The sequence below is a fragment of the Nannospalax galili genome, unplaced genomic scaffold, assembly GCF_000622305.1.
Source record: "Nannospalax galili isolate Female #2095 unplaced genomic scaffold, S.galili_v1.0 scaffold229, whole genome shotgun sequence".
Classification (NCBI taxonomy): domain Eukaryota; kingdom Metazoa; phylum Chordata; class Mammalia; order Rodentia; family Spalacidae; genus Nannospalax; species Nannospalax galili.
The window spans coordinates 504,656-530,697 of record NW_008360328.1 but is presented as its reverse complement, the minus strand read 5'-3'; the positions used below and the strand labels follow the sequence as shown (position 1 = coordinate 530,697).

At 48.9% G+C, this 26,042-nt stretch overlaps 1 protein-coding gene across 2 annotated transcripts; it reads right to left on the bottom strand.

Moving 5' to 3' along the window:
* Nucleotides 1-1,748: 1,748 nt before the first annotated feature.
* On the bottom strand, nt 1,749-16,919 carry Abcg4 (ATP binding cassette subfamily G member 4). 2 transcript variants are annotated; one of them, XM_008825975.3, is made up of 15 exons: nt 16,491-16,919; nt 15,673-15,916; nt 10,396-10,513; nt 10,152-10,284; nt 9,978-10,028; nt 9,642-9,787; nt 8,504-8,627; nt 8,277-8,391; nt 7,947-8,089; nt 7,035-7,133; nt 6,647-6,815; nt 6,443-6,543; nt 3,902-4,060; nt 3,689-3,807; nt 1,749-3,478 (listed from the first exon to the last, which is right to left on the bottom strand). In XM_008825975.3, exons 2-15 carry the CDS (start codon nt 15,902-15,904, stop codon nt 3,253-3,255), a joined length of 1,935 nt encoding a protein of 644 aa, XP_008824197.1. In that variant the 5' UTR covers nt 15,905-15,916; nt 16,491-16,919; the 3' UTR covers nt 1,749-3,252. The 2 variants fall into 2 exon arrangements, with proteins under 2 accessions (XP_008824197.1, XP_008824199.1); XM_008825977.3 differs by lacking the exon at nt 16,491-16,919 and adding an exon at nt 16,218-16,334.
* Nucleotides 16,920-26,042: the final 9,123 nt, after the last annotated feature.

Below are 26,042 nucleotides of genomic sequence, written 5' to 3'. Positions count from 1 at the left end.
CGTGGTGGTGCACGCCTTTAATCCCAGCACTCGGGAGGCAGAGGCAGGCGGATCTCTGTGAGTTCAAGGCCAGCCTGGTCTACATAGTGAGTTCCAGTACAGCTGGGGCTACAGGGAGACCCTGTCTCAAAAAAACCTAAAAAAAAAAAAGTTCAAGGCCAGTCTGGATTACAGGGGATACAAAACAATAAGCAAAATTACGCAAATGGACCCCCAAATAAATAAATAATAGAAGTTAATATTTTTTAAATAAAAGAAAGAAAGGGAAGGTGATAAAGAAGAAAGGAGGCACACAGGCAGAAAAACTACCTGACAGTGAAACTTCACACCTTTGACTTCTAAGCATCACTCCAACAAGAAGGGGTAAAATAGGGATCCCTCAGTAAAATAGGGATGAAGACAAGGAACAGTGCAGGGTCTCCCCAGAATGCCCTTTAAACAACCTAGGATTGTTTTACTTCTTCTTACTTCCTTTTCTCGCCTCAAACCTCCATAAGAAACAACGTTAGTCCATCTACAGTCAAATGCCTAACTAGCTAGATAGACACTAGCCCAGTCTAGGCCACTATCTTGACATGTGGCATAGCTAGAAAGCTCCTGGCAGCTAGCAAGGCTGGTGCCAGTCCCTTCCTTCAGTCCCCAAGCTTTAGACCCAAGAGAGAAGATGAGACAATGCGTAGCTTCTGAGGCCATTTTGCCACCAGCCCTCAAGACCCTCAGGACACTTGCTCCAAACCTCTGTTGTATAGTCCTGGTTACTGATGGCTCAGCCCTGGTAAGTATGGCCCAGTGGGAAAGAAGAGAAGAAAAAGAGGAAATCAGAGTAAGCCCCATGAGGTCTCTCTCTGCCCATCCCATCCTAGAGGATGAGACTCTCGAATCTTCCTGCTTCCCATTGCTCTTCATGACCACCCACTGACACATTCCCTCTCCTCTGTGTACTACCAGGGCTCCATGAGTCCTGAAAGGAGAGTCATGGGTCACTTGGGCAAGAATATACCTATGCAACAGACACAGGCGTTCACACACAGCTTGCAGACTCACCATGACCAAAGGCCCTTTCCTTACTCATGTCTAGAGAAGGCCTGTGTGAACACTGCACTGTTCCTTGTTCCTTGTCATCATCCCTGTTTTACAGATGAAGACTGGAGACATAGATCCTCAAGAAGGAGGAATGGAACTGGATGAGGAATGGATGAGGAGTCTGGGAACAGAAGACCTGGTCTTCAGGCTCCATTCCTTTTTTTTTTTTGGACAGAGTCTCATAGCCCAGGCTGGCCTTGAACTCCCTATGTAGCTGAGGATGACCTTAAATTCAGATCTGCCTGCCTCCATCTCCTGAGTACTGGAACAACAGGTGTGTGTTACCACATTCGGGTTGTGTAGTGCTGGGAACAGAAACTAGGTCTTTATGCATGCTAGGCAAGCACGCTACCAAATCAGCCACATTTCCAGCCTTCAGTTCCATTCCTACTTTTTGAGGGTCCATGTCTCTATTCTCTCCTCAGTAAAATAGGGATAATGACAAGGAACAGTGCAGGGTCTACACAGGCCTTCCCTGATATACATGAAGCTTTGGTCTGACAGGAAGCATGACACAAATATTTCCTAAGATGTCCATTCACAAACTTGACATATGCCTAGGACTTGCCACCCCTGCCAAAGGCTCCCCAAAGCTGGCAGCCACCTTACCAAGTGCTTCAAAGCCCTTTCACATACCCTATGATAGCAGGTTCACACGCTGAATACTGTATAAATATAGGTTTTATTAATAATGGGTGAAATCCCACAAATACAACTGGCATCTGTGTAATGAGAAGAACCTGTGGAAGAGTGAGGGCAGGTGGCAAGGAGTGAACACAGGGGTAGGGAACAGGTCCTGGAGAAGCAGAATCTGAAGTAGATGAGCCTGGACCCACCAGGAAGACAGACAGACATGCTGTGGGTGTCTGCCACTTTGGTGGCCAGGCCCTACTGCTCTGATGTCCTGGGCCAGCTGCTGATCGAAAGATGAAGAGATGTGGACAGAAGTTTGAACGAGCAGTGGGCAGCTGAAGAAGGCGCAGTAGAGGAAAAGTGTCAGCTTGGAGCACAAAAGGAGGGCCATAGAAGGTGGTGGCTGAGGCCAGCTTCTGCCTGTGTTTGTGCTTGTTGGGTCCTGACCTCCAGGAGTCTAGTGCCCAGTGCCACCCCTGGCTCGAGAGGGAGGGAAGACTAAGGGGAGACACCTACAGATATTGGAGTCACACTGAGCTGCACCAACCTCATCCTTGGTCTCCAAAGCAGGATTCCCAGGAGGAGGTTGGTGCTACCCTTCCAAAGCACCTGCTGCCACCACCTTAGTGCCACAACAGTTCTTCCTCTGAGCCATAGGGGATGGTGCATGTGTAGGGCCAAGATTGCCTGATTATGTTTGTGTGCCTGTGACTCTGGAGAGGGAAGGAGCCTGTGGAGCCCCATGTCAGGAGCAGCAATAAGAGAAGGTTGGGGCTTCCCTGGCTCACCCCCAGAATAAAGTGCATTCTCCAGTTCCAGTGACAGGTGGGAAAGAGACATGGACATTATTGCAGAGGTGCCATCCAGACCTACCCTGGCCCAAGGATTTGGGGGAGTGGGGGGACACATCCATGGTCTCTCCAATCTCCAGGATTGGAAGTGGTGGCCCAGACAGAAAAAAACCAGCTTCTGTCCCAGCAGATTGTCCAAATCAGCCAAGGTAGGGGGAGGGGGAAAGAGAAGGAAGAGACTTCCAGAGTCCCTTCTTGTTCCATCCAATTCCATGATGAGACTCCCTGGGGACCCCACCAGGGCCCAGCCCTGGAACTCCAGCCTTATAATCTTATAACACCTTGGCTTACAAACACTAGTGTGGTGGGGACCCCCAGAAGAGGTTACTTTGATCAGCTGTAAGTTGGGGCCTAGAGAACATGGGGCTCCCAGGCAGAGGAGGACAACAGAGGAGGGTGCCCTGGGCAGGAAGGGGGTTGCAACCTCCCAGTGGTCTTTGCATGCAGGTGTTGGACTGAGTAGGGAGGAAGCTACAACCGCATCAACTTGGGAAGACTCCTGGGCTTGGTGGGGTGGGCTGGAACCCCACCTCCAGGGCTGAGGCTGGGCACCCAGGCCCACAGCCAGGGGAGGGGAGGACGGCTGCACCAGCAGCCAATGCCCAAGTCTACAAGTTTAAAACAGTCCCAAAGGGCTGGGGGCTTCCTGCTGCAGAGGCTGCCCAGCAGAGGCAAGAGAACGGCTCTATCTCTCAGACTTGACCCGGTACCGGAGTACAAGGTATGCCAGCAACCGCAGGGCCAGGAAAAAGATGCCCAACACCAGGAAGTCCATGTAGAGTTTGGCCTCCTCCACATCTAGCTCTCGCAGGATGCTCTGTGGATCCCGGAATGGGCAGTGTTTGTCTAAGCAGGTCAGATGTCCTCGCTCCATGCCGTAGATGGTCAGAATCAGACCTTCAAAGCCATACCTAAGCAATCAGGTGCATCAGAGCAGGACACAGAACACTGGACCCCCATACCTTAGCAAATCACCAGAGACCAGCCACAGTGCTCTCATGCCAGGTGTTAGCCAGGGTGCCCAACAAGTTGCCCCTGCCTGAAGAGTAGTGGGGCAGACATCAGACATGGCCCAGGCCCAGAACTGGCAAGCCTCCTGCAGGGAGGGAAGAGGTACTGACCTGACGTAGGAGAGGTAGGAACTCCACTGCAGGTAAGTAGGGATGGTCTTGAAGCTCACAAAGAAGCCAGAGAACAAGAGGACAGGGATGGCAGTAACTGGACCCACAAAGGTAGCCACCTAGAGGGCCAAGGAGGGGGCCAGGATATCACAGGGGTGACCACAGTTCATCCACCCCTATGCCAGCTCTTGATTCCCTCCACAAGACCCCTACCTGTAGGGAGTTAGAAGCAGCTCCAATCAACAGTCCCAAAGACTGGGCTACTAAGGCGGTGGCTGTGGCCAAGGCTGAGAAGAGCAGGAAGCGGCTGGTCTCAGCTGGCTGGCCTGTCATCCAGTACACGATGCTGCAGTACACAACAGGGCACACCACCTAGCGGACAGGCACAGAGGGGGGGTGGGAGCCTTTATGCCAGGAACAAGTGACTTAGGCCCCCCACCACTTCACCTGGGAATGCTGTACAGCCCCAGTCCCCTGGCTACAGAATAAGACCCTGTCTCAAAACAAAAGAGAGAGAGCGAACTCTTAGGAACCAGGAACTGAGCCCACTTGGTACTGTCATGCAGGTTGTTTCTGGCACAAGGGCTCCCAGACAAGGCAACCAGAGGCCAGGATCAAACTTGTGCCTCTCTCACTAAGCTTTATGCTTGACACAGTGCAGCATCCACCTTCCTTTTTGTTGTTTGTTTGATACTGGGGCCTCAGGTAGCCCAGCCTGGCCTCAAGTTCAGTATGAAGCTAATGATTCCTAATCATTCTACTTCTATGTCCCCTGTGCTGGGATTACATTCATGCCCTGACACACCTGGCTAAGGAGCACTTTTCTGTAATTTGCACAAAGGTACTCTATGGATTATTGGTAGTCCTGGTTCTTGAAACAAGATGGTAGTGAGATTAACAAATATCAAGTAATATTTCTTGGGCATTTAGTATGCAACAAGCACTATTCTAAAAACTTGATATGGGGCCAGAGAGATGGCTGTTAAAGGTGCTTGCCAGACAAGCCTGGTGACCTGAGTTCAGTCCCTAAAACCCACATGTTGGAGGAAGAGAATTGATTTCCGCAAGGTGTTCTCAAACTTCACACATGCAATGTCACATGCACATGTGTGCCCACACATACAGAAAATAAATAAGTTAATGTTAAAAAAAAAGTTTTAAAATATGTATTCATTGGGGCTGGAGAGATGACTCAGCAGTTAAGAGCACTGACTGCTCTTGCAGAGGACCTGGGTTCAATTCTTAGCACCCACATGGTGGCTAACAACTGTTTGTTCCAGAGGAATCCAATGCCCTCTTCTGACCTCCTTGAAATTTTTTAATATTCTATTTATTATTTTTATTTTATGTGTATGAGTGCATTGCCTGCATGTAGGTAAGTGCACCCATGTTGTGCAATACCCGTGGAGGACAGAAGAGGCTGTCAGATCCCCTGGAACTGGAGTTACAGACAGTTGTTAGCTGCCATGTGGGTGTTGGGATTCAAACCCAGGTCTTCTGCAAGAACAACCAGGGTTCTTAACCACTGAGCCATCTCTCCAGCCTGAAATTTTAAAATATTTTTTAAAATATGCATTAATGCAGTAAATTCTTGCACACAATGCTAAAGAACATGCTGTTGCCATTCCATTTTACCGATGGGGACACTGAAGCAAAGAGGTTCGGGGGGCTTGTTCAGTGTTTTACACCTTTCGAGTGAGTAAGGCTCCAAAACCTAAAGGCTCTTCTGTTGCCTTGAAAAACACTAAGCCATTTGTTATTAGAGTCAGCTTTAAAAAAGTATTACATCAGCTGGGCGTGGTGGCACACGCCTGTAGTCCCAGCACTCAGGAGGCAGAGGCAGGAGGATCTCTGTGAGTTCAAGGCCAGCCTGGTCTACAGTCTACATAGTGAGTTCCAGGACAGCTTGGGCTACAGGGAGATCCTGTCTCAAAAAGACCAAAAAAAAAGTATTACATCTATTTATTAATTGATTTGTTTATTGTGTGTGCTCCTGTGTACATGTGTAGGTTAGAGGACAACTTGTAGGAGTCTATTCTCTCCTTTCACCATTTGGGTCCCAGGGATTGAACTCAAGTCATTGGGCTTGGCAGTAAGTACCTTTACCTACTGAGCCATTTCAATGGCTCTTGGGGGTTTTTTTGTTGTTATTTTTGTTTGTTTTTAAATATTTTATTTATTATTTTTATTTTATGTGTCTGAGTGTATTGCCTGTGTGTAGGTAAGTGCACCCATGTCATCCAATGCCTGCGGAGGTCAGAAGAGGCTGTCGGATCCCCTAGAACTGGAGTTATGGACAGTTGTTAGCTGCCATGTGGGTGCTAGGATTCGAACCCAGGTCCTCTGTAAGAACAACCAGTGTTCTTAACCACTGAGCCATCTCTCCAGCCCCCCTCCCCTTTTTTGAGATAGGGACTCACACTGTAGCTCAGGCTGGCCTTGAACTCATGACAATCCTCCTGTCTCAGTCTACCAGGTGCTGGGATTACAGAGGTGAGCCACTACAACTAGCTAGGATCATTGTTTTCAGTTTGTAGTCAGTTTTCCCAGTAGACCATATGTTCCACAAGCTCAACTATGAGTCTGTTCTGTTGCTGTGTCCCAGTGACTGGTGTCAGGCCTGGTACAGAGCAGGTATCCATTGCCTCCTTGCTTAGTGAGAGGAGGAGAGAATGGAATGTGGCACGATTGATGGGGTGGGGGCAACAAGCAGGAAAGGGCCAAGACAGCAGTGATGAGCAGGAAGAGGCTCACCTGGAAGGGCACATCGGCCATGGTCTTGGCCAGGTAATACGCTTTGAGGCTGTACCAGTAGTTCAGGTGTTCCCTCATGAAGACTGCCATCTCTAAGGGAACTGAGGAAACAGGTGTGTCAGCCCCCACCAGCTAAGCTTTGGCCCCCGATTCATGCCCAGCACCCCATACCCAGCACCCCACCCGCTAGGCAGCTCAGCTCACAGGTGAGCACGGTTGGCATGAGGGCTGCAAACATAAGGAAGAGCATGGAGAAGAAGAGGCAGCCGGTGTTGTTGAAGACTTTGCTGGCGTCATCACCAATATGCAAGTAGAGGAGACCAATGAGCACGCCAATCAGCACGTGGGACACAAACCGCAAGTGGGTCAGGACCTATGGGACAGATCATCAGGAGGAAAGGTATGTGTGCCAGGTTGAGGATAGGTGGGCCACAGGGCAGCCCACACTAGAGTAGGAACTTGGAGCTGCCCTTGCAGGTACATGGACCCACAGGTGCACTTGGGAAGCATCCCCAGTTCCCATTCCAGCTGCTGTGATCCTACAGCCCAAGAAGTCCGGCTATGCCCCCTGCCCCCCAACTTGAAGTCTCACCGTGTCCCTGAGGATGGACAAGAAGGTCCTCCTGAAGAGGATACAGAACTGGGTAAGGGTACTGGTGGCAAAAGTGTGGCTTTCAATGGGATCCACTTCCTGGGGAGAAAAAGTGGGACCAGGTGACTGTACCCTACCTACCCAATGCCCACCCAGCTCAGTAGATGTGAGAATTCCAAGCTCTTCCCAGGGCAGTGCCGAAGCCTGAGGAAGGAGGAGCCTTCACCATTGAGCTGTGCACCTGGAAGCTAAACTTAGGGCGTAGGAAGAGAGAGAGAGAGAGAGAGAGAGAGAGAGAGAGAATATAAAAGAAGAAACTTGGGGGAGGAGACAGGAACAAGTCAAAGACCCCTTCATGGCTCAGTTGATCAGTCACTGAGCCACTAAGGTCACAATTTTATAGGCTGCCAGTCTCACCATGTCATTGATTCATAACAATAATGACAACAAAGCCTCAGGTTTTCAAGAGTGAGGGCATCTATCTCATCCTAGGATGGGTCTGGCACTGAGCAGACCCTTGATCCCCAGTGGCCTGCTAAGAGCTTAAGTGGTTAGCTAGCTAGACTTCTAGCAGTCCTAGGAGGCTAGTGTTGTCTCCTCTGGGTTAGAGAGGAGAGGAAGCCATCCTGGCCCTGAGGTCTGCAACTGCATTGCCCATGCTTACCAGATGGGCCCTGAGCAGGCACTGAGGGCAGTGTCCCAAAGATGCTCATAGGAGCTGCTGGAGGAAAGAGTGGACAAGAAGTCCACAGTTCAGCCAAGTCATGTCACCATTATCAGTAGGTATGTTCCAAACCCTGGGCTTCCTGGTACCCAGTGGTGGTAATGCCTTTGGGGATGGCCTTTTTTGACAGGGTCATTGTCTATGGTCCCATCTCCCCTCCCCCACTTTGCCCTCTACACCCCACTCACCGGAGGGCAAGTGGGGCAGTGGGCAGGGACCTCATTCTTCTCGGGGCTGCTCTTCTTCTCAGCCATGGTGCAAAGGCCATTCTGCACAGCCCTGAACAGCATGGGGTTCAGGTCTCCATACTCGCCAGAGGCCACCTCAATGACTGGGGGACATAGAGCAAAGTGCTCAGCCAGGCTTCACCCTCAATTCCCAAGGGCAGCTCAGTCCCTCCTTGGTGTGTGGAGAAGGCAGGTGGTGATGAGATCTCTGTCCCCAGGAGGCCTCCCTGATCCAAACCCAAGGTCTGGCCCTCCTCTGTCACCCACTCCCTCACAGGGGCCCCAACTCACTGAAGTCAGCGGGATTGTGGTAGGTGGGACAGTGCAAGCCAAGCCCCTTCAGATAGGGAATCAGGTTGGTTACCACGCCCTTGAAGATGCACTGGCCCTGGCTCAGGATGTAGAGCTGAAGCAGAATGGAAGTGTGAGGAAAACACAACCAATGGGCCAGGGGACCTCACCAGCACCTCCATCCCTCCATCACAGCCCAGTCTCCTTGGAAACCCAGGGTCACTGACCTTGTCAAACATCTCAAAGAGCTTGGCACTGGGCTGGTGGATGGTGCAGATGACGGTGCGGCCCCCGCGGGCCAGAGACTTCATGAGGGACACCACTTGGAAACAAGAAGCGCTGTCTAGACCGCTGTCCAGAGAGAGGTCACCAGGGACTGGTGAGGTGGGTGGGACTAAGAGGAGGGTGAATAGGGTGGGGTAGCTTCTGTGAAGAGGATGGGCTGGCAGGAAGGCACCCCTCTGGCCACCCTCATATCCTGTATCTCTTGTATGGTTCAGACATTTGCAAGTCCAGAGCACTGCTCAGTTTAATAAGCATATGCTGAGCCCCTGTTGAATACCGGGCACTGGAATTACAAGGGCACAAATAAGACTGGTCTAGAGGGAGATAGATAAGCTCATGGTGGATTTTAGAGGATGTGGGATATGCAGTAGCAACATGGAGTAAAAGACAGGAGATCAGCCACGCTGTGCTGCAGGGTAGCCAGAGAAGGTTTCCATGTAAGTCTCAAAGAGCAAGAGCTGAGCTGGTGAAGAGATAAGGGAAAGGTGAAGGGCATTCCACACAGAAGACAGTGTGAGCCAAGCTCGGAGGCATGGAACACAGGTTTGACAGGGGAATTACAGGCAACTCAGTGTTATTAGAGCATAATATCCGCAAGGCTGGAGAAGTATTTTTGGACCAGGACATTGGAAGCCACCTGATTATTTAGAGGGCAAATGGGACTCATTGCACGCTTTGAAGCAGGGGAGGGGGCCTTGCCAGGCTTGTCTTTAGAAAGTCCACTCTGGCCATGGGCTGGAGGAAGGATTGGCCAGGAGACTGAAGATAGAAAGGTGAGTCTGTTGATTTTCTGAACTCAAGCACTGGTGCTAGGAATGGGTCAGGGTGAATCTGAAAACTACCAAAAGGACTTGATAACTAATGGATGCAGGGGAGAGGAGAGGGAGGCGTCAGTCAAGGGGGCATCCAGATCTCCACCTGGATGAAGGTTAGGCTGCTGGGCTGCAACTGGATTAGCAAGGATGAAGGCCCTGGAAGGCTGCAAACAGAGGATCTGGTCTCCAGCCATGGAACTACAAGGCAGATACCATCTCCATCCCTGGCTGAGAAGGGAACCTGGTGCCGGGGAAGGGGAGCTACCTGGTCGGCTCATCAAAGAACATGACAGGTGGGTTGTTGACCAGCTCCAGGGCAATGGCTAGGCGCTTCCTCTGCCCCCCAGAGAGCAGGGCTGTCCTCGTATGAGAGCAGGACATCAGACCCAGGGCCGTCAGGATCTCGGTCACCTGGAGGCACCCCCACCCAACTCAGGTCAGCTTCAGTGTCTCCACTTCACCCAGGCACCACTCCACTTTCATGAAGCATCTCCCTTAAGCCCTGTCCCCACTTAGTTACCACTCTTTCCCTGCCAGCTTAGGGCCCCAGAATTCATGCACTACAGAAGGGCACCATCCCTTGCTCCCCTTCCCTGCTTACCAGCTCCTTCTTCACCTCTTGTTTCTCACTCAGCTTCAGGTTGGCAGACACCTAAGACGTGGAGAACAAGCGAGAGAGATGTGTGCAAGGCCCTGCCCAGCCCCTTTGGCTGGTGACTATGGAGACAGCAGACAGAAGGGGGCTAGGAGGAGGGGCCGGCCACCCTCCCCTCACCATCATGGCTTCTAGCACTGTGAGGTGTGGCAGCAGCATGTCGTCTTGCATGATGTAGCAGGACATCTTCCGGAAGGTCCTCAGCTCCCGTGGCCTCCCATTGACCAGGATCTGCCCCTTCATCCCAGACTCCCTGCAGGGCATTGGTTGAAAAGAAGGGTCAACGCCACTTCAGAACACCTTCTGGGCTCCCCCAAGAGGTCCTTCTTCCCAAGTCCTACCCCCTCATGCCCCTCATCCTCACCTGTACCCTGCCAAGATGTTCATGAATGTGGACTTGCCAGCCCCAGAGGGGCCCATGATGCCAATCAGCTCTCTGCGGCAGAACTTACCAGACAGGCACTTGAGGAGGGTCTTATAACCTGTAGCAAGGATGAGAGGAATGGCTGGTGAGGGCTAATGGGTCAGAGACATCCTCAAAACTCTTAAGAGGAGGCTGGGAAGGAGGTACAGTTAGTAAAGTGCAAGGACTTGAGTTCCATCCCCAGAACCCACATAAAAAGCTGGGCTTATCCTGGGTATAGCAGTTCATGCCTGTAGTCCCATCACTTGGAAAGCTGAAACAGGAAGGTATCTTTGAGGCCAGCCTGGCCTACAGAGTTTGAGACTCCATCTCAAAAATAAATAAATAAATAAAATTAAAACTAAAACCCTTTCCATTAGCTGGGCATGGTGGCACACTCCTTTAATCCCAGCACTCGGGAGGCAGAGGCAGGCAGATCTCTGTGAGTTCAAGGCCAGCCTGGTCTACATATTGAGTTCCAGGCCAGCTGGGGCTATAGGGAGACCCTGTCTCAAAAGACAAAAAAAAAAAAAACCTTTCCATTATTTCAGCAGGGTTGGAGAAATGGCTCAATGGTTAAGAGCACAAACTGTTCTTGCAGAGGACCCAAGTTGGGTTCCTAGCCCCCATGTCAGGCAGTTCACAATAGCCTATAACTCCAGTTTCAGGGGATATAATGCCCTCTTCTAAGCCTCCACAGGCATCTGTACTCACACTTTAGTCCCCCTCCCCACATACCACATGCACATATACACATAATTAAAAATAAATCTTTAACAATAACATGAGAAAATCCAGGTTGGTGGTACATACTTGTAAACCCAGTATTGAGGAGGCTTGCTAACCAGCTAGCCTAATCTGCAAGCCCCAATGAGAGACTCTGTCTCAAAAGAGGTTGACCTCTGGCCTCTACATACATATGCACATACATGCACCTGTATCTACACACATATACGATTCTTAGGAGGGGTATGGTCATAGGTGACATAGACATCCATGGCTGAGTGAGATTGGGTTAGGATGGGTGAGCAGTTCTCAGACAATGGCTCCTACCCTCTGCATCCTATCCCACTAGAAATGACTGCCACTATTGTCAGAGTCCAGGGGGTAACAGTGGGAAAGCTGGCCCCTCTCCTGAGTGGTTGTAGAGAGAGCACTGGGGTCCTAGACCCAGGCTCCCCCCACCCCCAGAATCACAGTGGTTGCTGTTTTATGCACTTGAGGGGCACTGAGCCAGCCCAAGCTGGCTGACTATCCTGTGTTCCCATAGCACATCTCAGATGCCAGCATGTCTGTCACCCAATGTGCCTGCCTGTCCCTCACCCTCCTCCCCCAGCCTCTTAGTCAGTGAGCTCCTTGGGTGGGGGGCACTGTGTCTTACTCATCTTTCTGGATCTGTCTGACATGTAGTAGATGCTCAGTAAGTGTGTATTCTCAGAGCTTTTCCCCATTCTGGAAAAAAACTGCCTTCTTTATACTTTCTCTGCCTTTGAAACTTGCCTCTCTAGCTCTTAACATGACCAAGTAAAATCTCTTCTGTCATCCACTGGCTGAGAAGCAGCATATGCATAAATAACACTTGTATAGAGTCAGGTAGATCTAGTTAAAATTATGGCTCCACAGTTACTGGCTGTGTGATCTCAGGCAAGTTGCTTAACCTTTCTGAGCTCCAGGTCCCTCATCTGTAAAATGAGGATGACAGGGTCTATCTCGTAGGATTGTTGTGAAGATTCAATGAGCTAATATATGAGAAGCATATGACATAGTGCTTGGGATATACAGTGCACCTCAAAAATGATATTGTATTACAATCCTCTTTGATAAATTCTTATTGATATCTACTCTGTATAAAGCTCTGTACCACTATTCTTCTTGTTCAAAGAAGAATAGTGGGCTGGGAATGTAGCTCAGTGGCATAGCATTTGCCTAGCATGAACAAGGCCCTGTGTTCTAGCTCCAGCATCATTTTTTTTTTGGTCTTTTTGAGACAGTGTCTCCCTGTAGCCCCAGGTGTCCTGGAACTCACTATGTAGACCAGGCTGGCCTTGAACTCACAGAGATCTGCGTGCCTCTGCCTCCCAAGACACTAGACAAAAAAAAAAGAAAATGAAGGACACAAATTCTGCATTCAAGAACATCATAGGCTAGGCAAGGTAGGTGGATGAGAAAACACCTATAATCTGAAAAAAAGTAAAATAAGGGTTAGAAGTGCAAAGAGTGTATATGAGACTGCAGCAACTCAGACACTGAAGGTAGAAGAGAGGCAGAAATCAGGAATGGCTTCATGGAAGAGGTGGCATTTAAGCTAAGGATGAAGAACAGAAGCCCCCAAGGCCTCAGGAAGAAAATCTCTGCTATATAAAATAATCCAAGGCACAGAGGGCAGTGACTGCACAGAGCCAACTGGTGAGCTTGGGGTGGAGAGTGAGGAAGTGGCCAAGGACCAGGGCCTTGCCTACTAGGCTTGCAGACATGCTATATCAAAGAGGAGAGCTCAAGCCTTCATCCCTAATCTAGCCAAAGTCTGCCCGCAGAAACAGTGAAAGTTTACTTTATGTAAGCCACTGTCTATGCCACCCTGGACCATGCCCCTCCAGGCCCAATCTATGGCCACTGTCAAGCTGGACCACGCTGACTGCTTGCTCAGTGCACTCATTCCCTCAGCTGCTCCTCCAACATAGATGCGGCAACTGAGGCCAGAGACAGTCATCAACTCACCCAAGGTCATGCAGTACTTCTTTACTGGGAGAGAAAAGACATGGGTTCCAGCCTTCTGCTTCAGTGCTCCTCACAGTCAACTAGAAAGATGTTGGGTGGTATACACCAGCACATACTTTCCAGAGTCACTCACAAGAAGTGATTTCTTGTACAAAGGAAGAAATTGCAACCGGAAACCTTTCCCTCGTTTAATTGCAATCAGATGCTAGTTGAACCCTGAGGCCTAACACAAATATCATCTTACACTTACTTGCCTTGTCTAAAGCATTGTCAAGATACCAACTCAGCTGAGCTCCCCAAGAAGCCCACATTGTGGGTTTTGTTGTCATTCCTGTTTATTGATGAGGAAAGTCAGGGCAAGAGAGGGCATGCAGTCTATCAAAGGTCACATAGCTTCCAACAGGCTGGGAACCCTGAATTCCTCCTGTCTTACGACTGCTCAGCACATGAGGGTCCTGCAGGCCTTCCAGCTAGAAAGACATCAGCATTGTAGTCTTGCCTCCATCAATAGCTCTGCAATTTTGTCAAGTCACTAAATCTTTTTATTTAATTTTGCTTACGTTTTTGGAACATACATTTTATTTATTTATGTTAATTTTATTTATTTATGTTATGTCTTCCTATGTACTCCAAGCTAGCCTTGAACTCACAATCATCCTGCCTCAGCCTCCAAAGTGCTGAGATTTCAGCTGGGTGTCATTAAGCCTGCCAACTCACTTAGTCATTAGGGTCTGTGATTCCTCATCCATCAAAGAAGAATAGTGGGCTGGGAATGTAGCTCAGTGGCATAGCATTTGCCTAGCATGAACAAGGCCCTGTGTTCTAGCTCCAGCATCATTTTTTTTTTTTTCGGTCTTTTTGAGACAGTGTCTCCCTATAGCCCCAGCTGTCCTGGAACTCACTATGTAGACCAGGCTGGCCTTGAACTCACAGAAATCTGCCTGCCTCTGCCTCCTGAATGCTGGGATTAAAGGGGTGTGCCACCATGCCCAGTTAATAATGTTATCTTTAAAAAAATGATGCTGATGGCTGGGCATGGTGGCCCATGCTTTTAATCCCAGAACTTGGGAGGCAGAGGCAGGCAGATCTCTGTGAGTTCAAGGCCAGCCTGGTCTACATAGTGAGTTCCAGGACAGCTGGGGCTACAGGGAGACCCTGTCTCAAAAAGGCCCCCCCCCAAAGATGGCATTATTTCCTCCCAAGGAGTTAATAGAGTTATTATGACTATTTAGTTGGATTGCTAATAATTAATAGAAAGTTTTTGTAAAAATAAGAAATGTAATATACAGTTAGAGGAGACAGACCCTTACCCAGGGAAAGCAGAGATCTCCAGAGTCCATACTCTTTCCCTCTCAGCCACACTTAAATTGAGTTCTGTTCTCTCCAGAAAGGAGAGGGATTTAAAGAACAGAAAAGCCAGAAAGAGGGCAGAAGGAAGGAAAAGGGCCAGGGATGGAAGAGAGCAAAATGGGTAGGGACTGTAGAAGCTGCTGGCAAGGTCACTAGTAAGGAAAAGCAATCTAATCTAGCCACATTTCTTTTTTAATCTTCATTTCTCCATAAAGTTTTGAGGAAATAACAAGGACCTCACCATTTTGCCCAGAGCTGGTCTCATGATGGAGCTTATTTAGGGCTAGGGTGCTGGATAGGGAGCCCAGATGCCTCAGTATCCACTGGCTCCCACCCCATGACCTTTTGGTCACCCATGGGAGTGAGCGGAACATGCAGAGACAGCGCATGCTGAGCTCTGCTCTGAAGCATCCCAAACCTATTTCTTAAGTCTCAGATGACAGAGTCTCAGCTCCACCCGTGGCCCACACCCAGCTCTGGGAAACAAACCCAGCCTCCAGGTTCCCAGTCCAGCTCCCCCTGTAGGTATACAGGAGGTGGTCCAGGCTCAGGGAAACCTGTCCTGATGGGCAGGAAAGAGGTAGAGGCAGAACTGCCATACTAAGCTTCTGACCCTGCTCTGCCACTTACTAGCTGTTGGGACATTGATCTGGTCATTCAACTTCCTTGAGCCTCAGTTTCTTTATTAGTAAAGGACAAATATGTCATGTAGCCTGTCTACTTTCCATCCTCCCTATCCTCCCTGTTGAGGACTGTGGCAAGAATAAGACGGCAGGAATAAGAATATCTTTAAAATAGGTGCAAGGATACTGTAGAGACATTGAAGAAAGCCCTCAAAAACAGAGCAATCCTTCCCAAACCAGCCCTCAGAGAGAGAGAGAGAGAGAGAGAGAGAGAGAGAGAGAGAGAGAGAGAGAGAGAGACTTAAGGACCAGAGGTCATAGGGTCTGTTTAGAAGAGAGAGCATCAGTACATCAATAGTCTATTGAACTTCACTTCCCACCGGGTGCTGGCAGATGTGGGGAGCCTGAATCCTGTATCCCAGCTGTGTGCACAGTGAGTGAGGGGCTGAGGCCTATAAGGTTCACAGAATGGGGCACCCCCAGGCCTCAGGATCCTGGAGAGGCAACTCAGCCAGAACTCTCAGTTCCCCACCGGGCTGCCACCTACCCCGTTTGCGCCAGCAGGGCCCCTCCCGGACGGAATAGGACAGCTCTACGAACTCGATGTCCACAGCGGAGCGCTTGGGCAGGTGCGAGAAACGCTGAGCTTCTGTGATATGGTTCTCCACCTTCTTGAGGTGCGTGGTCAGCACAGGGGGCTCCGCCCCGTCCTCCAGCGCCACGGCCATTGCCACAGCCCCCGGCCCTAGTCCACAGCCCTCCAGTGCCTTCTCTGCCATCACGCAGCCGGCCTGCAGGGAGAGGGCCTACTCAGCTTGGGGCAGAACCCCCATTTCTTGCTTAAGGCTCCCCAGCTTTCCGATGATGCCCCGCCCCCACGTCTTCCCACCCCCTGCCTCCTTCTCAGGGCAGATCCCCAATTGTCTGTACCGGACTCACGCCGGGTCTAAGACAAGTACCCTGCCCCACACTACCGGTGCAGTTATGCTCAGTCGCGACCTCTCCTCGGTCCTGGGCAGCCCAGTCTGGCCGGGCCGGGCCTCTTGAAGCCCTGCCCGTTTCTCCCTCCCCGCGTGGCTCTAATCTCCTTACCCCGCAGGCCTGCAGCCCCTAGAGACTGGATGGCTCGGCCGGGGAGGGCAGCAGCCCACTCGGAGGTCAGGAAAGCCGGGCAGTGCAGGGTGGGCCGGGGGAGGCTCTGGCCTCGCTCTGCGTTCCCCTCCGCACCGCTGAGCACCGCTCCTCTGCCAGCCTCCCAATCCCGCGCGGGTTGCGAGCGCCCCGGGGCTGTCCCCAAAGGCAGATGCACCCTGCAGACCACAGACCCTCCGGGCCGACTCGTTGTCCCCTAGTATGCCCAGTCACCTTGACGCGTCTCCCGGCTGGTGCAGCGCACAGATGCTCAACCGGGATGCTCAGCAGGGATGCTCAGCTCTGCCGCGCCGGTGCTGAAGACTCCGGGCTTGCCTTTCCTGCCTCAGGCTGCGGCACCGGCGCCCCGGCTCCGGGTCCCGGGTGCCCGGGCCGGGGCGGGGCCGGGGCGGGGTGGGCAGTAGGGGAAGGCCGGGCTCCAGGTCAGAGGGGATGGCAGGGTCTGGGAGGGATGGTTGGGGTCCCGCTCCGACCCCACTTGGATAAGCCTGGTCCCCAGCACTGTTGTCCTCTGGACCCAGGCAGCTGGGCGACTGTGTTCTCCTAGCTTCTGCTCGCGGGTCCTGCGGCTCTTAAAGGGCCCGCGACGCCCCACACCCGGCGCGGAGCAACGAAGGAGGCGGCCGGAACAGCACCCCGCAGCCTGAGGGCCGAGGAGTCGCTTTGTGGACCCAGGACTGAGGGTTGGTGACCAAAGGTCGACTCCTAGGTCAATAAGGAGAGTTGGAGTCACTCAGGGTGCAGATTCACGCCTGGGGATTGGGAAGCTGTCACTGCCGATATCCCCAGATTCAGGCCTGGAGTTCAATTCCACCTCGCCCTAAAGTACAAAGCACTTCAAAACGGGGGTGTTGGGATTTTGGAACATCCTCCCCCAGCACTATTCACACTTTCCCTCTCTCGGGGCTCATGAGGCCACTAGTTAAGAAGAGACTGGAGACAGTAACTGTGACAAAGCTTGCAGGCAGCTCCAAGGTTAGCCTGGACGCCAATCTCACCCTGCTTTAGCGGTAGAAATCTTTATTCTACCAGCCAGATTCAGTCCTCTGGGAGGCACCAAGGCATGCACATGGCTCCCAGACACTGCTTTGGACATCTCACTCACACACATGTACCTTCTTTCTCTCACCCCACAAGCTTGGGCACTGGATCCCTAGAGTGCACTTGCACCAACCCTCCCCGGCCCCCTACCCCCCACCTTGTTTTACCCCTTTCTCTGGCAATTATTCTTGGCCCCTGTCTGCCCCAGTCTGTGTCTTCAAGGGGTAAATAGGTTAGCTAGCCATGTGACTTGAGCTTTTAAATTCCCATCTGTCACTCAGAGATGGATAGGAGGGAGGCTACTGAGGCTTCCACAGACTGCCCCAGAGGAGAGGTTACTAGCAGTCAAACATCTGCCCCCACCCCCCAACAGTCTCTGGACAGCTTGGGAGTCTAGTGGCCCCTGCAGGGCATGCCCAGGCCCCACCCTCTATGAGGTTCACATGGATTTGGGATTCAGCCTTTCCTAACTTCCCTTCACCCCCTGCTCTGGCTCACAGCCATTCCTCAGGACACACCTTCCCATTTTCCAGATGAACCATCCATTCTCCAAGTAAATCCCCAATACCCTACTACAGTCTCTCAATTCCCCAACGGTTGTACTTAGTGTTTGTGTTTTTTGTTGAGACAGGGTCTCATGCAGACGAGGCTGGCCTTGAACTTACTGTTGCTGATGCTGAGCTTTGAACTCCTGATCCTCTTGCCTCTACCTCTTGAGTGCTGAGATTATAAGTATGTGACACCCTGCCCACACAACAGCTGGATTTATTGAGAAACTATTACATACCAGGCATTTTTTCTGTTAATTTTAGTATCTTTATGAGGCTGGTTTTACAGCTTTCTATTTATTATTTATTTGTTTATTTATTTGTTGGTTGTTTGAGACAGGGTCTCCCTGTAGTCCCAGCTGGTCTAAAACTTGCTGTGTAGTCCAGGTTGGCCTTGATCTCACAGAGATCTGCTTGTCTCTGCCTCCCAGGAGCTAGAATTAAGGGTGCGCACCACCATGCCTGGCACAATCGTCCTTTAGAAAAAAGTATACATAGGAAGGTCAAGCAATATGCCCAAGGGACAAGTGTAGAAAATCTGGGCTTGGAACCCAAAGTCCCTCCTTTTACCCACTCTCTTAATTGGTCATCTCAGAATCTTATTTCCAAATGAATTTCAGGGTCCCATGTCACTCAAGCTGGCCTCGAACTCACTATACAGCCAAAGATGATCTTGAACTCCTGATCCTCCTGCCTCTTCTTCCCAAGTGTTAGAATTGAGGCAGTACTGGGTGATGGAACTCAGGCCTTTGTGCCTGTCCCACAAACAATTCTATATTCTCTCTGCTTTTGAAAAATATTTTAGCGGGGCATGGTGGTGCACACTTTTAATCCTAGCACTTAGGAGGCAGAGACAGGCGGATCTTTGTGAGTTCGAGGCCAGGCTGGTCTACATAGTGAGTTCCAGGACAGTTGGGGCTACAGGGAGACCCTGTCTCAAAAAGACAAAATAAATAAATAAATAAATAAAAATAAAAAATATTTTAATAGCCAGGTGTGGTGGCGCACGCCTTTAATCCCAGCACTTGGGAAGCAGAGGCAGATGGATCTTTGTGAGTTCAAGGCCAGCCTGGTCTACATAGTGAGTTCCAGGACAGCTGGGGCTACAGGGAGACCCTGTCTCAAAAGGACCAAAAAAAATTTTTTTAGTAAATACATAATACTTCTCATATTTTAAATTTTATTTTATGTATTATTACTGTGTAAGTAAATACAGGTATGTGCATGCATACCATGGCACTCATGTGGAGATCAGTGGACAACTTTCAGGAGTCAGGGCTTTCCTCCCACTGTGGGTTCCAGGCCTGGTACACACCTTTAATCCCAGTCCTTGGGAGGCAGAAGCAGGTGGATCTCTGTGAGATCAAGGTCAGACTGGTCTCCATTGTAAGTTCCAGGCCAGCTGGGACTACAGGGAGACCCTGTCTCAAAACAAAACAAAACAAAAAAAACAAAACATAATAAAAAAAGACTGTGGGTTTCAGGTATCAAATTCACTCGGGTCATCAGGCTTGCATGGTGTTTTTACCCACTGAGCCATCTTATTGACCTAATACCTGTAGAGTACAACATGATGTTCCAACATATTTATATAATACATAATGATCTTGCCAGAGTAATTGGCATCATCTCACATTTCTCATTTCTTTGTGCTGAGACTATTCAAAATCTTGAATAATCTAATTCAAGGTTTTGAAGTATCTAATTTTGAAATATCTAATTACTGTCAACCACAGTTAACCTATTGTGTTATAACACATTATAAATTATTTTACCTGGTCTAAGGGTATAACTTGGTTGTCTAGCATTTTGTGAGGTCCTGGGTTCAACCCCCAGCACCACACACCCACGTTATTCCTTTTTTACTATTGCACCCTGTACCAGTTAATCATTCTCTCTCCATCCTCTCGGCCCTGCTAGTTTTTTCTCTTAAGCAAATTTCTCTATATCTAAGCCTCATCAGCATTGTGAAGGTAACAAAAATCTAGCCAGGCATGGCAGCACATGTCGTAATCCTGGCACTCTGAAGTGAAGAAAGTGGATCTTGAGTTCAAGTATACCTGGGGCTATATGCAAGACCCTACCTCAAAAAACAAAACAAACAACAACAAAAATCAAACGAGAAAAATCTGAGTACCTGCCTCCAAAGGTTATAATAAGGTCAAGGTTCCAAGTGCTTAGTAATAGATAGTGATTTTTTTCCCCCTTGAGACAGGGTCTCATGTAGCTCAGGTTGATCTCAAACTTGCTACATAGTTGAGGATGACCTTGAGCTCCTTATCCTTCTGCCTCTACCACTGAAGTACTAGGGTGGAAGGTTTGCATTACCACACATGGTTTAGATAATAATCTTTTTTTCTTAATATTTTATTTATTATTTTTTATATGTATGAGTGTATTGCCTGCATCTATGTGAGTGCACCTGTGTCATGCAATGCCACAGAGGTCAGAAGAGGGCTTCAGATTTCCCTGGAACCAGAGTCGAGGATGGTTTGTAGTTGCCATGTGGATTAGGAAGTAAAGATGCAGTGTACTGGTTTGAACTAGAGAAATGTGGGATTTCAACTATTTCGATTGTGCCTTAATGAAATTATATACTTTATACAGATTTATTTAGTACTATGAAATGCATTTCTTGGCTACAGTGTTACCTGAATATGCTAAAAATATTTTTGAATAAGTAAAAATATTTCATTTATTATTTTTATTTTATGTGTATGAGCATATTGCCTGCATGTGTGTGAGTGCACCCGTGTTGTGCAATGCTGCAGAAGTCAGAAGAGGGCTTCAGATTCCCGTAGAACTGGAGTTAAGGACCATTCTTGGCCACTATGTGGGTTCTGGGAATTGAACCCGGGTCCTCTGCAAGAGCAGCCAGTGCTCTTAACTGCTGAGCCATCTCTCCAGCCCCCTAGATAATAATTTTTTTAAAAATATTTTATTATTTTTATTTTATGTGTATGAGTATTGCCTGCATGTATGTAAGTGCACCCATGTCATGCAATGCCCGAGGAGGTCAGACGAGGACATCAGATTTTCCTGGAACTGGAGTATAGGTGGTTGTTAGCTGCCATATGGGTGCTGGGAATCAAACCTGGGTCCTCTGCAAGAACAGCCAGTGCCCTTAACTGCTGAGCCATCTCTCCAGTCCCTAGATAATGATTGTTATTCTCAGTAACAGACTATACATTTTCACTCTCCAGGTTATGCTGACCATGGTTCAGGATCATTTTCTTTCCCCAGAAAAAATCCCCTACTTCTTGGCAAAGGGGGAGAATCCATTTATTGTAAATGAATCTCTCTGAGTTTGAGGACAGACTGATGTACATATCAAGTTCCAGGCTATAGTGAGAACGATTCTCAAAAAAAAAAAAAGGGGGGGCCAGGTGTGGTGGTGCACACCTTTAATCAGAGGCAGGCAGATCTCTGTGAGTTCAAGGCCAGGCTGGTCTTGTAAGTTCCAGGCCAGCTGATGCTACAGGAAGACCCTGTCTCAATGCCCCTCGGGATCCAGAAAGGGCTGAAACTGGAGTCTCTGGAACTGACCTGGTTCTGTTTCCTCCACCCTAAATTCTTGTCTACTGTAACCTCCCTTGCTCACCTAAGGTCTTCTGAAGACAGAATGTTTTCTAAAGTTTGTCAGTGGGAGGACCCTCTGCTGGCCACTTGGGGAGGTGCAGCTCAGGACAGGAAGTGGGATGGCTAAAAGATCTGACAAGAGCTTCTCCCCTCCCTCCTCCCTCCGCCTGCAGGCCTCCAGGTCCAGGCCTGCATACTGTAGCCAAGTTCATCTCTTCACTGGCTCCCTGACAGAAAGGGAAGTGGTGGCTGTGGAGGGTTATCTTCAACTCTCAGATTTGACAATCTTTGTTTTGAGACCAAGTCTTGCTGTGCACCCGGCCAGCCTCCACCTCACAATCTTCATGTGCTGGGATTACAGACTTCTGCCATCATGCCCAGTCTAGGTACTTTTTTTTTGGGGGGGGGGGCGGCTCTTTTTGAGACAGGGTCTCCCTGTAGCCCCAGCTGTCCTGGAGCTATGTAGACCAGGCTAGTCTTGAACTCACAGAGATCTGCCTGCCTCTGCCTCCCAAGTGCTGGGATTAAAGGAGTGCGCCACCATGCCCAGCCGTCACTCTTTTTTTTATTAACCAGACATGATAGTGAGTAAAAGCACTTGCCTCACAAGCCTGATGAGTTCAAGCTTCAGAGGTCAGGTAAAAAGCTGGATGGGGAAGCAAAAGGGGAGGTAAGAGACAAGAGTCTGCTGGAATCTTGTGGGCCAGCTAAACTGGAGCACACAATGCAGCTACAGAAATGAGACCCTACCTCAAAACAAGGTAGAAGGAGAGAACTGCCTCCTGAAAAGTGAGAGGTGAGTGGCTCCTGGGTTAATCCTCTGATAAATTCATACTGCATGGGGCATTAAGAGTTGGGTCACTGGTGTATGCTTCTAAAGGGACCATCTTGTCCCTGTCCTCCTCTTCTATTTTCTGGCCACCACAGGTAAGCAGCTTTCCTCCACTATGCCCTCCACAAGGTAAACCTCACCTAGGCTCAGAGATATCAAGCCAGCAGTCATGGACTGGAACCTCTGAAACAATGAGCTGAAATAAACCCTTCCCTTGTCAACCTCAGGCATGTTTTCATAGCAATGAAGACTAACACACAACATAAGGCAATACGCAAGTGCATCTTAATTTTTAGTTTTAGTTTTTTGAGATAGGGTTGCCCTGTAGCCACAGCTGGCCTGGAACTCATTTTGTAGCTCATTTAGCCTTCATCTCACAGCTTGGCTTGCTTCTCTCTCCTGAGTGCTGGGATTAAAGGCATGTGCCATGATGCCTATTTTCAAGCATATTTTTAAAATGCAGGGATTTTTGTTTTGGTTTTGTGCAGTGCTGATGAAGGAACCCAGGGCTTTGTACATACTAGGCCAAGTGCTGTACTTCTGAGCTGAGCTACATTCATAGCCCACAAACTGCAGCATTTCCCTATTTCTTTCCTGTTATGTAGTACCATTTCCTTTGATCTGCAGAGTGCCAAGTTCTCTGCCAAAGCCTGTGGCTCCCCACATGCACTTTTTTTTTTTTTTGAGATAGGGTCTATGTAGCACAAGCTGGGCTAGAACTCAAGAGATCTGCCTGCCTCTGCCTCCCTAACGCTGGAATTAAAAGCATGCACCACCACGCATGGCCTGTTTCCCTTAAAAAATTTTTGAAAGAAATTTTGGGGGCTCAGTGGTTAAAGAGCACTGGCTGCTGTTGCATAGGACCTGGGTTCAGTTTCTAGCCCCCACATGGTAGCTAACAACAGTCCATAACGCCAGTTCCAAGTAATCCAACACACTCTTCTGACCTCCATGCACACTACATGACACAAGTGCACTTAACACACATGCAGGCAATACACTCATACACATAAAATAAATAAAAATAAAAAAATAAAAAATAGGGGTTGGAGAGATGTCTCAGTAGTTAAGAGCACTGACTGCTCTAGCAGAGGACCTGGGTTTGATTCCCAGCACCCACATGGTAGCTACAAACCATCCTTAACTTCAGTTCCAGGGTAATCCGAAGCCCTCTGATCTCCTTGGCATTGCATCACACGGGTGCACTCACATACAAGCAGGCAATACACTCATACACATAAATTTTTAAAAATTAAAAAATTTTAAAAAAATTTGTAATACTAGTGTATTACTTTAATTTCCTGCTGCTGTAACAAAATACCCTAATAAAACCAATGTAAGGGAGAAAGATTTGGCTCACAATTTCAGTTACAGTCCAGTCATTAAAGTCAGGGGGCAAGAACCTGAACCAGCTTGTGACACAGTCAAGAGGAACGAAAATGAATGCTCATGTGCTCACCACTGTTCAACTCTTTCTTCACTCTTACACAATCCAGGACCCAAGACCAAGGAATGGTGCCACCCACAGTGAGCAGGTCTTCCCACCTCCAGTGATCAACAGAATCCCCTACAGACATGAAACAGACCAATCTGATCTGCTCAATCGCTCACTGAGATTCTTCCTAGGTGATTCTGGATTGTGTCAAGTTGATAATTAAAACTAAGCCAGGAATGGTGGTGCACTCCTATAATTCCAATGCATGGGAGGCAGAGGCAGGTTTGAGGCTAGCCTTGTCTACATAGCAAGTTCCAAGCCAGCCAGTGCTACATAGTAAGACCCTGTCTCAAAAAACCAAAACTAAAACAATCCTCCAAAAACAAAAAACCAAAACCAAAACAATCCCCCCAAAACAAAAAACAAACAAAACCATCATGGCTGGGTGTGATGATACACATCTTTAATCCTAGCACTTGGGAGGCAGAAGCAGGCAGATCTCTGTAAGTTCAAGGCTAGTCTAGTCTACATATTGAGTACCAGGCAAGTCAGGGCTACACAGTGAAACTTTGCCTCAAAATTATGGTCTCTAGGCAGGAGCCCCCCCCCCCCCCCCCCCCCCCCAAAAAAAAAAAAAAAAAAAAAAAGCCAGGAGCTAGAGAGACAGCTCATTGATTTAAAGCACTGGCTGCTCTTGCAGAAGACACAGGTTTGAATCCCAGCACCCACATGACACCTAACAACCATTTAAAAAAAATTTTTTTTTATTATTTTACGTGTGTGTATTGCCTGTGTGTAGGTAAGTGCACCCATGTCATGCAATGCCCACAGAGGACAGAAGAGGCTGTCAGATCCCCTGGAACTGGAGTTATGGACAGTTGTTAGCTGCCATGTGGGTGCTGGGATTCGAACCTGAGTCTTCTGCAAAAAGTGTTCTTAACCACTGAGCCATCTCTCTGGCCCCCTAACAACCATTTTTGACTCCAGTAGATCTGACATCCTCTTCTGGCCTACACAGGCATTGCATGACATGTGTATACTTATATACATGCAGGGAATACACTCATACACATAAAAATAAATTACTGTCCTACTCAGCAGCCTGTGGGCATACTCTGCACCTTGAATAATTCCACTAAAAAATGTTCCCTGATTAGCTTTCCTAATTTTCAGAAGCCTAATTGAAATAGTCAATGCTTTGATTACTACTTGCAGTCTCCAAAGACGCTCCCTCTCCAGATGCTCTAATAGTGGTGCTCCTTTGCAATCCATCCACATCCTGGCTGCTGGCCCACTGCTGTGGTCTGTAGGGTGCTGGCATCTACCGAAAAATGGTACATTCCTGTCAATGAGCTGGCTCAGCAGATAAAGGAATCTGCTGCCAAGCCTGATGACCTGAGTTCAAGTCCCTGGACCTACGTGGTAGGAGAAAACCGACTCCCATAAATTGTCCTCTGACTTCCATGCCTCCTCAGTGGCATGCATATGCCCCACCCCCAAATGTAACTTAGAAAAATTTTTATTTTATATGAGTGTAATGCCTGCATATAGATGGGTGCACCTGTGTCAAGCAATGCCCGTGAAGGTCAAGTGTCAGATCCCCTGGAACTGGAGTTAACAGTTGTTAGCTGTCATGTGGGTGCTTGAGCCATCTCCCCAGCCCTTTAACTTTAAATCTAAAAAGAAATTTGAGACAGGGTCTCACTATGCAGCCATGGAACTTGGTGTGTAGAACCAGGCTAGCCTCAAACTCAGAGATTTATCTGCTTCTCCCAAGTGCTGGAATTAAAGGCATGTGCTGCCAAGTCAGCATAAATGTAATTTTTTAAATGGTTTATGTTGGGGTTGGAGAGATGGCTGTCATTAAGAGTGTTTCTTATTGCTCTTCCAGAGGACCTGAATTTAATTCCCAGCAACCATACCAGGCAGCTCACAACCACCCGTAACCCAGCTCCTGGGGATACAATACCTCTGGCCTCAGAGGGCACCTGCACTCACAAGCATATACTCACAGACACACACAGATATAGACATCATTTTGTAAAATTTTTAAAAAATGTTTTATGTCTAAGTTCCCACTGCCTGAATTTTGTCTTCATCCTCAGCTGGTCTCATTCTTGCATGTATGAATAGCATTCCTAAATCTTGTCAAATCTTACAAAACTCAACAGATTACTGTAGGAAACCAGGATGCCAGGCCCTAGGGTGAGGTGAGCCTAAAACTTATAGGTCCAGGCTACATTCTCTGCTAAAAGGGGGGGGGGCACTGAAAACAGTGGCTCTGATAATCCCTGCCGTGCAGAACACTGTTGGGCTGGCAGGAGGAGGCG

Excerpts from the sequence above, each read along its gene's own strand:
- Abcg4 (XM_008825975.3), bottom strand. The coding sequence starts at position 15,904 with ATGGCAGAGAAGGCACTGGAGGGCTGTGGACTAGGGCCGGGGGCTGTG. Across the intron at positions 10,029-10,151 it reads CAGTGCTAGAAGCCATGATG|GTGTCTGCCAACCTGAAGCT; the intron begins GTGAGGGGAGGG and ends TCCACGTCTTAG. Across the intron at positions 8,090-8,276 it reads CCACAATCCCGCTGACTTCA|TCATTGAGGTGGCCTCTGGC; the intron begins GTGAGTTGGGGC and ends TATGTCCCCCAG.